Genomic DNA, 14,438 nt, shown 5'->3' with positions numbered 1-14,438 from the left:
ACTTTTAGGAAAAAAAACACAGGGTGAGCCTGGGCTGTTGTGATGAATTGGTAAGATCCCTACCTCTAGCGTAGGAGACCTGGGTTCAAGTCTTAACATCCTCTAGAGGAGTATCACCATATTTCATCTCTGAAGAGTTTGATTATGAAAATATATATAAGCCCAAAGAAGGCAGCTTTTATTTTAAAAAATGGGCATTTTCAGTCTTTAACTAAAGCTTGTGGAGAACTTTTAAGAGGGGATAACAAAATGATCACAAAGTTAAAAACCATGAGAAAATGGGGACTCTTAGGCATCTTTAAAAGTGTTTGCAGGTAAATTGCCTGCCCCTTCCCCCTGTCAACTGTTGAAACCATTCAATGGGGATTGGATGGGGTTGGGTTGGGTAGTGCTAGCCAGATATGGTGTTTTTCAAATTTTAACTTTGAATTTTAACTTCTCACCTAGTCCACACATCCTTAAATGAGTTATGTTCACCCTCAGGAAAATGTACAGCACACAGCCAGGCCATTTGACCCATAATGCCTGTGCTAGTCCTTTGCTGGAGTTTTCCAATTGGGCCAAGCGACCTGCTTTTTTTCTGTAGGCCAGCCAGTATTTCTTTCTGAAGTAAATGGCAATGTTAGTGTTTGTCATAATAATGGAGTGTGGAAATTAAATTCATTTTCATGCAGGAAATGAGAGAATTGAATGTCTGCACACTCCTTTAAGTAGTTAGGAATGAAAAGAAGCTGCAATTCGAAAGTTGAAATGGTTACAATCATTAACATAATTCAAAAACACATGTTTTAAAGTGAATTCTTTGCAAAGAGTTGCTAGCAGCTCCCTGGAGATGGCCAGACTTTTACTGCCTGTCTGGATATCGGCTGGCCAGGGGATAGGTGTGGAGAAAGAAAGTTCAGCCATTTCCGGGCAATAGAATTAAGTCTGTCTGAACAAAGTGAAACTAAAGACCTGGCTGAAACACTTCCAATGTCATAGAGAGAATCTGAAAACAACACAGAGTTTGACTGTCACATCAAGCTTCCCATGCTTTCCTTTCTAAACTAACACGATTATAATTGAGACAGTGCTGTAAAGTCTGGAAAATGTCTGAGATCTTTGATGCTTCGAGACAGGGGAAGTCAGTGTCTTGTATCACCTGCCTTGGCTGTTTTGTAATTCCATTCACAGTTCCTTCGGCGTGACTGGGTCAGTTTCCCAATGGCATTGTGAACCTACCTAAAACAAATGGACTGCAGTGGTTTAAGAAGGCAGCTCACCAACACTTTCTCAAGGGCAAATAGGAAGGAGCAATAAATGCTGGCCTACATTCTGTGAGTGAATTAAACAATTGCCCTCCCCCCACTCTTTGGAACTGCCTAGGGTGAAGCTAGCCTACCTAGCATGGCCATTTATGAATATCCTAGGGTCTCTCAACCTGCAAACTTTGGACGCTTTAAAACATAGGAGCAGAAATAGGTCATTCAACCCATTGAGAGGCAGAGCAGATTCAATGAGGTCGTGGTTAATCTACAATCCCCAACTCCACAGTCCTGCCTTTTCCCTATAACCCTCAATTCCCTTACTGATTAAAAATCTGAGAATTGAATATAAGTCATGACCCAGCCCTCTGCCATAAAGAATTACACAGATTCGTTACCCTCAGAGAAGAAATTCTAGCTCACCTCAGTCTTAAAAACTTGTTAACTCTGGCTGTAGATAGGACCCTTTGTAATTAGAGATCCACAAGACATGGCTAAACATTTATTTTCATTACAAAATGTCAGAACATTCTAAACCAGCATTAACAATGGTAGGCACAGTTCTGTCTAACTCAACAACAACTTATATTTATTTAATGCCTTTAGCATAATGAAATATCCCAAGGTGCTTTGCAGGAGCATTATGAAAAGAAGAGGACATTGAGCTATATAAGGAGGTAATCGCAGGTCAGGTAACCAATAGGTCCCTGGAGAGAAGAAATTGAGAAAGAGAGGAGCATGGTGGATTGTCCAGTGCTTAAGGTGTTTGCATCCAAAGGCATGGCCACCAATGGGAGAGGTCAGGAGGTTAATTGAGAGATGAGTGTCGACTATGAAACTGAAAGGAAAGCAACTTCCTCACTCCTATGTGAATAGTGAAGCAGACAGGAATCACTTATACGAGCACACAGGGTGATTCTGCTAACTATTACTTCCATTCTGAACAGCAGTCACTGGACCTGAAATGTTAACTCTGATTTTTCCCTATAGATCAGCTGAGATTTTCCTGCAACTTCTGTTTTCATTTCTGGTTTCCAGTATCCAGAGTTTATTTCGGTTTTTCTTTCCCCTTCTTCTAAACTCTATACCAGGCAACAACAACAAAAGGGCACAAACTACCACACTTCTAAACAAATCTTCTTTATGTATCTTTTCAACTCTCTGAATGCTGTCATGTTTGTCCTCGCCATGCCCCATGCTCCACGTTAGTCCACATTAGAGTCAGGCAGGTTGTTTTATTGCAATTAAGGCTGCAAGGTACAGGGAGGATGGTCCACTGCTTAGGGTCTTTGCAACCAAAGGCATGGCCACCATTAGAGTCAGGCAGGTTGTTTTACTGCAAGTGAATATATCAGAGCAGTAGAGGTTCACTCTATTGCCCCATGCCTCCAACCCTGGCCATGAAGAATACGGGCTCAGTCCTCTGTCAATCACTCCTGAAAACTGCTCTCCAACAATAACCACGATTGATATTAAGCTCAAATTTCATATCGAATTATCCTTTACCACTTTGCTGTCAAAGCCACCATCCTTATATTAGGAGACATTACCAGCAGATTCTTCAAAACAATATGGTGACTTAGAGGATAGATTGCTGGGCATACAACCCAGAAACATGATCCAAGAATATAAGTTCAATGCCACCGCAATTGTTGATCCATTTGAATTGTTTCACTTAAATTAATTTGAACTTACCATATTGATATCAATAATGATGACCATGCTTGTCACAAAAACCCATCTGGTTCATCAATGCTCCATGGCCAAAGGAAATCTGCTGTCTGACCTATCCATGATTCCAGATTCACAGTTATGAATTCCTAATGGCCCTGTAAAACGGCTCAGCAAGCTACTCAGGGTTTGGCAGCAAACATCCACTTGTAATGATGGCTCACACATCATGAGTCGAGAACAAATTGATTCTGTTTGGTGCAAAATGGAGATTTTGCTGCAAGTTCTACTCCACTCCAACCTATTGGCTATAGGTGGTGCCAGACTCAATAGGAAGCTTCAGCTCTCCCTGTGGGAAGGTGAGGTCAGTAATTCACCTTTCCACAAAAGTTGACCATATGGGCTGCCAATTCACAAGTATCAATGTGCTTTACATGACCTGTATCCCTTAAGAATAAAAGTTGTTCAGAACCACACAACCTAAGAGATGGGAATGTATCGTACTTATCAGGGTTCTGCAGTAACAAGCTGCTTCTTTTTCCATTATGACAATTGTCCCCTTGTACCCACATTGCCCCTCCCAAACCTAAAACATAATCCTCCTCTAAAATTTAAATACTGTGTCAGCTCAAGCCCCACCCAAGTGAGAAGTAAAAACCTCTCCCAGTCACGTCTCTTTTATCACTCCCTCTGGAAACATTGCTAAAGGCCAGTCCACTTGAGTGTAAACAACATCAAATAATAAGTAACGACAATATCTTTCTGATATCCAAGCTAATGAACTGAAACTAAACACCAATCGTTTTTCTTTTCAATAAATACAAACTCCATTCATGCACAAATAAAGACGCACAGTGACCTCATTAGCTTTATCACACAACATCAAGGCTTTCTTTCTTCCTCAATAATACCTCAATCAAATGATTTACAATTTAATTAGAGTGAAAGACATCCAACTGGCTTGAATCCCAGATGATTACTGTATAACTTTTGGTGAATGTAACAACAATAACTTTCATTTAAATAGCATCTTTTAAATAAATGTTCCACAGCTTCACAGGTGCATAACGAAACCGGATATGACACCAAGCCAAGTAGGGAGATATCAAGGCTGACGATCAAAAGGAAAGGAGGAAAGAGGCAAGTGGATAGGTTTAGCAAGGGAATTCATGTGTTTAGGGTCTTGGTAACTGGAGGCTAGGCTGCCTGTGGTGGACTAATTGAAATTGAAGATGCTTTAGGGGCCAGGATTGGATGAGTACAGCTTTCTCAGAAGGTAATAGGGCCATGAAAGAGATTACAGAGTTGGGGATGGCCAAAGGATTTGCAAACAAGAATGAGAATTTCAAAACTGAATCACTGTTGATCAGAGTTCAGCGTGGATAGGGGTGATGGGTGAATGGTTTCGGTGTGAGTTTTGGATGACCGCAACTTTACATGCGATGGAATGTTGGCAGGCATGCATTGGATGTCAGATTTAGAAGTGACAAAGGTAGGGAAAGGCAAAAAGATTACAAAGGAGAATAGAAACTTGACTAAAAAGTGCATCAAAGATTATTGGAATTGGCAGGAAGATGGAACTGCAGCCACCATCTGATCGGCCATGATCTTATTGAATAACACAGCAGGCTTGAGAGGCTAAATGTCCTTATCCTGTTCTTAATTTGTGCATTTGTATCACACTGAGGCACTGGGCAGCACGGTGGCACAGTGGTTAGCACTGCTGCCTCACAGCGCCGGAGACCCGGGTTCAATTCCCGCCTCAGGCGACTGACTGTGTGGAGTTTGCACGTTCTCCCCGTGTCTGCGTGGGTTTCCTCCGGGTGCTCCGGTTTCCTCCCACAGTCCAAAGATGTGCAGGTCAGGTGAATTGGCCATGCTAAATTGCCCGTAGTGTTAGGTAAGGGTTAGATGTAGATGTAGGGGTATGGGTGGGTACGCTTCGGCGGGGCGTTGTGGACTTGTTGGGCCGAAGGGCCTGTTTCCACACTGTAAGTAATCTAATATTCAAACCTATTGTTTACTCCTTCTGTGCCATCAGAGGACAGCTGATTGAAACATTAAAAGCTGGAAACTTTTTTGAAAGGAAAAGTAGGTCAAAGATGCCGAAAGAATTCTATCGGGATTCACTTCCAAATACAGACTTCCAACTTGAGCAAAGTGTTTTTGAAGTGATATAGCTGAAGGGCTCGATGTGTGGGGTGTCACCCAATTGGCTGTGGATTCAGTCTGCTTCAATTACCAAGCTTATAAATAAACATTGGACTTTCTCAAAGCATTCTTTAATCAGTTTGAAATAAAAGGAAGTCATAACATAATTGTGTGTGTGTGAGTGTGTGTGCATATATGTGTGTTTTTGATTAGATTAGATTCCCTACAATGTGGACACAGGCCCTTTGGCCCAACCAGTCCACACTGACCCTCCGAAGAGTAACCCACCCAGACCCACTTCCCACTGACTAATGCACCTATCACCATGGGCAATCTAGCATGGCCAATTCACCTGACCTGCACATCTTTGCACTTGTTTTAATATAGGCAGGTTTTCAAAATTTTGGGTGCCACTTTTGATAAAAGGGTGTGTCGGAGGCCTATAAGTATAAAATACAGCTTAGCAGACACAGGAACATCCTTCCTCCTATTCCAAACACAGGAAGCAGCCAGCCTTGTCAGTGAAAGATATTTATGTACAGTTTGGTTTCTATAGATCCTGCTGCAGTAGTTATGAAGCAGGTTCCCACCTGATTTACCATCCATTGTTGTTGTCATGATGTTATGATGGGTTCCAGGCTTGCCGGTAACTGGTGGAGTTGTCTTCATTGTCACAGTACCTTGAAAAAGATGTTTAACATCTGGTTTAACAAGGCCCTGGCAACACAGACAAATTGCAGTTGAGACAGAATAAAACTAACCAGAACTAGAAGAGAGCGAGGCACTTGGCTCATCTGCTTTTTATTTAATGCCTTTTACATCTCATTCTATATTAGGACAGAGTTCAGGAATGTAGCAATCTTCGTAATATTCTCAAACATAAAGACCAACCATTTCTGCCCAGTTGTGTTATTATGTGCACATGGATAGCCTTGCAAAGGGGATCAATCCTTCAAAGTAGATAATCCCTCTCTTAACTAGGACACGGGTTTTGAGGGCACATTCAGATCTGTGTACAACAACAAAAACAGAAGCTCTGAGGAAGGGTGACCAGACCCGAAACGTTAACTTTGATTTCTCTTCACAGATGCTGCCGGACCTGCTGAGCTTTTCCAGCAACTTTGATTTTTGATTCTGATTTACAGCATCCCCAGTTCTTTTGGTTTTTATTCGGTGCTGTCTAGCTGAGAGGAAAGATTGGTTAAAAACATGCCAACCCTCTAAACGGGAAGATACCATCAGTGAGTGTGTGCAGGGCCCTTCGGTTCAGGAGAAATCATTAGCAATTAGCTAGGGTGGCACGATGGCTCAATGGTTATCACTGCTGCCTCACAGCACCAGGGTCCCAGGTTCAATTCCAGCCTTGGGCGACTGTCTGTTTGGAGATTGCACATTCTCCCAGTGTCTGTATGGGTTTCCTCCCACAATCACAAAGATGTGCAGGTCAGGTGAATTGGCCATGCTAAATCGCCCATAGTGTTAGGTGCATTAATCAGAGGTGAATGGGTCTGGGTGGGTTACTCTATGGAGGGTCAGTGTGGACTGGTTGGGCTGAAGGGTCTGTTTCCACACTGTAGGGAATCTGAAGTGCATGCATGCTTCCAAATATGGAAACCGAATAAAGCAAAAACAAAGTACGATGGATGCTGGGGATCTGAAATAAAAACATAAAGTGCTGCAGGAACACAGCGTCTGTGGAGAGAGAGAAACAGAGTTATCATTTTGAGTCTGATATGACTCTTCTTCAGTGCTCTGAATGAACCATGATACTGAATGTGTGCAGAGTCTTCTAAATAAGGAGACACAAATGCTGTTTACCCAATTAGTATGTGTAGAGACAGCTGAGGAGATAGAATTTACCACGTGCGTCAATTTCCATCACAAGAAACAGGAATAACAAGTTTGTGTTGATTGTCCCCAGTTAAAGGGACAGGACTGATAAGTATATTCCATGCTTGCATCCGAAAATAAAGAAAAACAGGTTTAACAAGTGTGGTTGTATGATCATGTTGCCTGAAACTCCAGAGAACAATGTATCAAAATGTCTGCAACCTCTTCCTAACAATGAAGGTAGGATTGGTTATTGAATAAAGCTCCACCTCACCCCTGCCCTCTTCCCCTTGCTGTCAAGTCAGGGCTAGTGATTTTGGAAAAGCTTGATACAAAGATTCCCGTTGATGCCAAGAGCAATCTCAGTGCAGCCTACCTACAACTTGGACTGAGCGAAAGTGAGGACTGCAGATGCTGGAGATGAGAGTCAAGATTAGAGGGTGCTGGAAAAGCACAGCAGGTCAGGCAGCATCTGAGGAGCAGGAAAATCGATGTTTCGGGCAAAAGCCCGTCATCCTGACCTCCTGTGCTTTTCCAGCACCACGCTAACCTTGTCTACAATGTGGACTGAGGCAGGATCTTTCCATGTGCACAGTTTTCACTCACATGGTCAGCTGGAGATAACATCAGAGTAAAGACAATGCTTTCATTTGGCGATCCAAATAGATTGTTAAAAAAGCCTCACCTTTCACAGTTGACGTCTGCGTTTGAAACACTTTGGTGGGACGGGGAGTGGGTGAAAGAGCTCTCGACGTTGTCCGAGGTAGACTCAAATTGGTCGCCGTCCATTTGGTGCCAACCGCAGGTTGCTGGGTGGTAGGAATGTGTGTTTTGTTAGACACCCTTGCTGTCAGCCTTTGAGGTAGTACCGTGGGTTTTGTCTGCAGCATTGCCATGTAACTACCACTCGGGATGTACTCTGCTTTCATATTTCTGGTGGATGTAAGAACAGGGTTAACTTCTACTGACAGCATGTGTCTCTGTGCAGTTAATGCAAAGAAATAAGTCGAAGTGTCTGTCCTTGTTGACTCAGTTGATGTCACTCCCTTTCTGAATCCTTTCATGGTCAAGTGCTGGAGTCCTGCTGTTGGGGAAGTGGTAACAGTCTCTGTGGAAAGCTCATTCCTGGCTATTAAACCCCCATCAACATCTGCCTTTGGAATATCAAGGGATTGTGCATCTTGTAGCACCTTAACAACTGTTGTCATGTTATCTGCTGGCTGTATGTAGATGTCATATCTGTGTTGCGAGCTAGAGTATGAGTCAGTAATTTGATGGGCAGGTGAGGATTTTCTGGAATCATACATTGGTGATCTAAGCCATTGTGTTGTAGTTGCACTGTCAACTACAGCTAGGGATCTTTCACTTGGATTAACTTGGTCAACCATTTCCTTCTTCATTCCAGGCTCCAGATGTTCAGTAGTGGAAGATATGGGCAAATTCACGGCATTTTCTCCAACGTTAGTAGTGTGCTGATAATTGTGTTGGCTCCTGGCTTCTGATGCATTGCTCGCATTCAAGAAATCTAACTGATTGCTTTGTAGAGTGACACCAACACTGGGCTGTCTAGCAGGGAGTGAGCTTCCTCCAGTCACTGGAGAATAATCTGTTTCTGTTATCAATGGAGAAGCAGATTGCAATGGTGCAGGAGTCATATGACTCTCGCCTGGCTCATTTTTAATCAAGGATTGGTCCTTTTGTGCAAGAGAAGGACCAGGAACCGACGAAGGTGAAGTGTGTTCAGGCTGTCCTTCAAATTGTACAACAGCCTCCTCCTTTTCAAGTGCATTCGAACTAGTGAGCAAATATCGTTGCTCAGTTGCTGAATGATTTTGAGTTGATGTCTGACCCATTTTCCCAAGGGTGGTGATGTGTCTGTCTGTTAGCTTTTCAAGAACTGTGTGGTGAGCAGTGACCTCGAAAACAGGGGAATCAATTGAAGATGTAGCTGTGGGCCTTTGGAGGAAAGTTCTGGCATCTACCATTCTGCCACCTTGAGTATTTCTGAGACTTTGATGTGTTTGAATTGTTTGATAATCTGGTGTACTTTCAGACGGCCTCAATAACGAGTGGTCAGTGTTTTCACTCGTGCGAGCAGAAGGGACCAGTGGAACAGATGTGTTTTCTAAAATAAACTGTTCAGATTCAAAAACGTCCTTTTCAGTTGTTTCAAAATTGAAATCATCCTCACCATCAACATCCTCATCATCCCCGCTAAAATCAAAGCCATTTTCACTCAGAGGCCTCCTCAAGTGTCGTGGGGACTTGCTCATTTTTGGTGGAAAGAAATGCGTGCCATGAACTGAGTTCTTGTTGGACATCTCAAGCAAAGGCAGAGAAGGGCGGTTGGATGAGTCACTCATAGCAACTGAGTTCAAGCTCTGCTCAACTTCAGCCGAATAAATAAAGGTTGGATTACTGAATAGAGAGCTGTCACTGGCTGAGTCTTTAGTAGGAGGGAAAGTGATAGCTTTAATGATACTGGAACAGATGAGAAGAAGCCACCAGGTCTGTATCACATCTCGGTGCTCCATCACCACATGGATCTTGCAACTCACATTGATGCTTGAAATGTTTGTTTCTTTGAAGTGAAATTACGTGATCCCTGAAATAAAAAGATCAGCGTTAAGATTTTGAACGGTTTAGCATTGAAACTGTAATTAATGATTATATATTGATGAAACATCAGGACAGAATTGAAAATGTAGTGTTCAGAGGTAACGCAATTTTTTGAGAGAGTTAGTAGTTTTTAAAAAGTATCCGCTTTTAGGAACGTTCATCTGGGGACATTGTGCTTAATGTGGAGTGGTAGTGTAGCTGCCTCACTTTTAACTGAACTTTGCTAACTTTCTTGTGTTGTCCGAGATGGGAAGGTTACATTCTTCCTTCTCTGATTTTCTTGCTCTGGAACCAGGTATCAGACATAAACAATATTGGCCAGGATGGTCCAATTCACTATTTCTTTGGAAGTTGCCTGATTTCCCTTCATCATCTTGGCACAATTCTGATTAATGTAAAAACTAGTAGCACAAAACTACAACACACCACCCCATCCACAGTGCATCCATTTACATTACCACATCTCATAAAATGATTAGAAAAAAACCATGATAAGATCAAGATGTATAGACTGAGCCACAAATTTCACTTCAGCATTACAGCTACTAAGAAACTATTTGCACATTCAGCTCCGCAGACTCCCAGTTGTTTTGCCTGCCCAAGGTGCTTCCTTTAGGTGTGTCCTACAAACGAATACAATGAAAACATGAGGCAAAAACCATTGAATGAGACACACCCAAAGGCTGATGATGGAAAAACTGACCTTTGAGTCTCCATTCAGATCGAATGCAAAGTAATTGTAGTTGAGAAATGTACTTGCTGACCTCCTCCATTTATTCTTTTCAAACCCGTTAAGGCGTCAGTGGCTCAGTGGTTACCACTGCTACCTCATAGCACCAGCAACCCAGGTTCGATTCCAACCTCAGGTGACTGACTGTGTGGAGTTTGCACGTTTTCCCTGTATCGGTGTGGGTTTCCTTCAGGTGCTCCGGTTTCCTCCTACAGTCCAAGGATGTGCACATTAGGTGAATTGGCCATGCTAAACTGCCCATTGTGTTCAGGGATGTGTAGTTAGGGATAAATGTAGAGGAACGAGTTTGGGTGGGATACTCTTCGGAGGGTGGGCGTGGACTTGTTGGGCTGAAGGGCCTGTTTCCACACTGTAGGGACTTGATTAAAAAAAACACTTTACAAGTGTTTCAGACCCTCTTATAAGTTTATCACATGATAACAATGACCCTCTAGTGACCACTGTCCTTCTTCATTCATTCACTGAATTGCGTCGATCTCAGTGTGCAGCAACATGAACTGTTTTCTGTCAATTTAATAGATTATTCTTCTCGCATTGTTCCATTATACATTCACCTGTTAAAGCCATCCTCTAATTTGACATCCACTCAGTGGAACTACCTATACTGCCATTAATGAGGTGTGTTCAGTACAGCACTGTAATAATCAGAGGAATGGTCCACAGTTCAGAGGTTTCGAACTGAGGCATCCACAAAAATATTCTAAGGGATAAGTGCTACTTTTGTTTTACTCTGATGAAATATGGTGGCATCCATTCCCAAGTTGGCATGGGCAGGCTTACAATGTGCACAGGGTAGGAACAAATTACTGCCGATGCTGGAATCTGGACATAGGTTTGCTCACTGAACTAGAAGGTTCATTTTCAGACGTTTAATCACCATACTAGGTAATATCTTCAGTGAGCCTTCGTCCGGATGCTCACTGAAGATGTTACCCAGTATGGTGATGAAACATCTGAAAACGAACCTTCCAGCTCAGCGAGCAAACCTACATCCAGAACCTCAGCCTGAGCTAAAAATCTTCTCAAAACTCGCTGATGCTGGAAATTACAGCAGGTCAGGCAGCATCCACAGAGAGACAGCAAGCTAACATTTCTAGTCTAGATGACGTGAAATGTTAGCTTGCTCTCTCCGTGGATGCTGCATGACCCACTGTGATTTCCAGCATTTTGTTGTTTGCAATGCGTATAAGGGTCGATGGTTTAAAGTCAGCAGCAATTGGAAGCTACCAGCAGCTCTGTCTGATAACGGTGGGTCCTTGAAAAGAGTCGTGCAGAAGTGAAGATGTACCAGGATTAAGACAGCAGTGTGTGGAGATATTCCCAGCAAGTTCTGCCAGAAACAGTGTTTTCAAAGTCCTTGTTCTGATGGAGATAATGCTGAAGATTACCTGAACAAGTTGTAACCTGAGTCTCTCTCCGGCACTATCCCTTACCTCTCTACACCTGATGGGTCAGCCTCTGCTCTGACTAGATTCCAAAAGGTGCTGGGATCAATATGGAATGCACATTCCAGAGAGGTGCTGTGGGTGGTACAGAGGCTACCTCACTGGGCTAGTAATCTAGAGTGTGAAAGAGCACAGCCCATCAGGCAACATCCAAGAAGCAGGAAAATAAGCCAGGGCTTATGCTCGAATCCTGCTCCATGGATGCTGCCTGACCTCCTGTGTTTTTCCAGCACCACACTCATCGACTGTTCTCCAGCATCTGCAGTCCTCACTTTCTCCTAATAATCTGGAATCCCAGACCACGGGTTCAAACTCCACCATGGCAGATGGTGAACTCTGAATTCAATAAAAGTCTGGAATTAAAAGCATCACTTAATGGCAACCATATACCCAGTGTTGCTTATTTTAAAACCCTATCTGGTTCACTAATACCCTTGAGGGAGAGAAATCTTTCCTGGTCTGACGCACAGAAATGTGGTTGACCTGTAACTGCCCACTGGGCAATTAGGGATGGGCAATAAATGCTGGCCCAGTCTGTGTTGCCCTCATCCTGTGAATGAGGAAGCAAAAAAGTGACCAGGAGCCAGCAGTTTCAATAGCCCAGGAAATAGAAGGTCAGAGCTGGCAACACATCATGCAGCATCTCTCCAGAGCTTGGAATTAAAGTGGTGCACATTCTCAATACCAATTAACAAAGCATCCCCCTTCTGGAGAGGTAGAAAGGAAATTATTTCAAGGGCACACAGACTGGGTAAGAGTAGGTCAACGTCTATAGAAAGAATGGTAACGTTGCCAGTGACCCAGGTTCGATTCCAGCCTCAGGCTACTGTCTGTGTGGAGTTTGCATATTCTCTCCATGTCTGCATGGGTTTCCTCTGGATGCTCCAGTTTCCTCCCATAATCCAAAGATTAAGTGGATTGACAATGCTAAATTGCCCATGATTCTTGATGAAGGGCTTTTGCCCGAAACGTCGATTTCGAAGCTACATGGATGCTGCCTGAACTGCTGTGCACTTCCAGCACCACTAATCCAGAATGCTAAATTGCCCATAGTGTCCAGGGCTGTGCAGGTTGGATGGATTAGCCATGGAAAATGAAGGACTACGTGGATGGGATGGGTCTGGGTGGGATGCTTTTCAGAGGGTAAGTTCTGACTCAGTGGGCTGAATGGCCTGCTGCCACAGTGTAGGGATTCTATGGTTCTACTCTCCAGGGAGTTTGGGGCATGTGATCATTAATTCACTCACTTGGGGCATTTAATATTTTGTTCACCCATGTTGGGTATCTTATGACAAATCCATTCACATAAGGTTTGGATCTTTTACCATACTCACATTTAGGTGAGTGACATTTGAAATATTGATGCTTTGGGTGTGTTCAAGGTGGGAATTGATACTTATTCCTAATTGGAGTGTGTTTATTACAAGCTGCAAAGTACAGAAATGAATGTGGTATCAGGTCACTTAATATGCTCTCCCTTTATGTAAGGCTTACTTGATCTATTTCAGTCGGAACACGATAAATTACATAACCCAGGAAAAGTTATTGTAAGCAAAGACAATAAATACCAGATGGGAATACATTCTTAATGTGGTCATCGGCTTCAAAACAACAGAACTCACAGCATGATAATATAGAACATTATCGACAGTTAGGACTGAGAAACATTGAGGAGGAAAAATGTGACTAACAAAATACAATGCTACTGTTAACACTGCAAAATTAAGGAAATGAGAAAGCAGCCATTTGAATTTTGGTTTGATTCTTACTGTAATTGGAGATATACCCTAATAGACGTGTGTCACTTTTACACAACTACAGCCTGATTCTTTGTAAGCATCCAAATTGGATTCATTAAAGTATCAAATATTAAATATAATAGGACAATAGGGGCAGCACGGTGGCTCAGTGGTTAGCACTGCAGCCTCACAGCGCTAGGGACCCAGGCTCGATTCCAGCCTCGGGTGACCGTATGTGTGGAGTTTGCACATTCTCCCAGTGTCTGCGTGGGTTTCCTCCGGGTACTCCGGTTTCCTCCCACAGTCCAAAGATGTGCAAGTCAGGTAGATTGGCCATGCTAAATTGCCCATAGTGTTAGGTGCTTTAGTCAGAGGGAAATGGGTCTGGATGGGTTACTCTTCAAAGGGTCGGTGTGGACTTGTTGGGCCAAAGGGCTTGTTTCCACACTGTAGTGAATCTAATCTAATCTAATCTAGACAAGGACCATCTGTCTTGATAAAGATAGAACTGATTTCAATACAGGAAGAAAATGCTTGTTACAGAGGATCAGAGGATTTTTTTTTGAACACAGGAGTGGGGAGGAGCTTCTGAAGACTAAAGGTTGAGAACACTTAATAGTAAGGTCCAACAGAGTGTTGGTAAACAAAGAGGCCTTGGAGTGCAGGTTCACAACTCCTTGAAAGGGGAGTTGCAGGTAGATAGGATAGTGAAGAGGTGTTTGGTATGCTTTCCTTTAGTGGTCAGTTGGGAGGTCATGTTGCGGCTGTACAGGACATTGGTTAGGCCACTGTTGGAAACATTGTGTGTAATTCTGGTCTCCTTCCTATTGGAAAGATGTTGTGAAACTTGAAAGGGTTCAGAAAAGATTTACAGGACGTTGCCAAGGTTGGAGGATTTGAGCTATAGGGAGAGGCTGAACAGACTGGGGCTGTTTTCCCTGGAGCGTCAGAGGCTGAGGGGTGATATTATAGAGGTTTATAAAATCAT

At 43.0% G+C, this 14,438-nt stretch overlaps 1 protein-coding gene across 2 annotated transcripts in view; it reads right to left on the bottom strand.

Annotated features, from left to right (window-relative positions):
* LOC140483663 (uncharacterized) overlaps window positions 1-14,438 on the bottom strand; it is a 103,918-nt gene that overhangs the window by 48,824 nt on the left and 40,656 nt on the right. For both annotated transcript variants that reach the window (XM_072582019.1, XM_072582018.1), the window contains exons 2-3: window positions 7,582-9,501; window positions 5,657-5,746 (exon numbers count right to left, since the gene is read on the bottom strand). In XM_072582019.1, the coding sequence (XP_072438120.1) occupies window positions 5,657-5,746; window positions 7,582-9,430 (1,939 nt within the window). In that variant the 5' untranslated portion in view covers window positions 9,431-9,501. The remainder of the gene's footprint in view (window positions 1-5,656; window positions 5,747-7,581; window positions 9,502-14,438) is intronic.

This window comes from Chiloscyllium punctatum, chromosome 12 (genome assembly GCF_047496795.1).
Source record: "Chiloscyllium punctatum isolate Juve2018m chromosome 12, sChiPun1.3, whole genome shotgun sequence".
In the NCBI taxonomy this organism is placed as follows: domain Eukaryota; kingdom Metazoa; phylum Chordata; class Chondrichthyes; order Orectolobiformes; family Hemiscylliidae; genus Chiloscyllium; species Chiloscyllium punctatum.
Note: the sequence above shows the minus strand (reverse complement) of the source record. Positions and strands in the feature narration are given on the sequence as shown.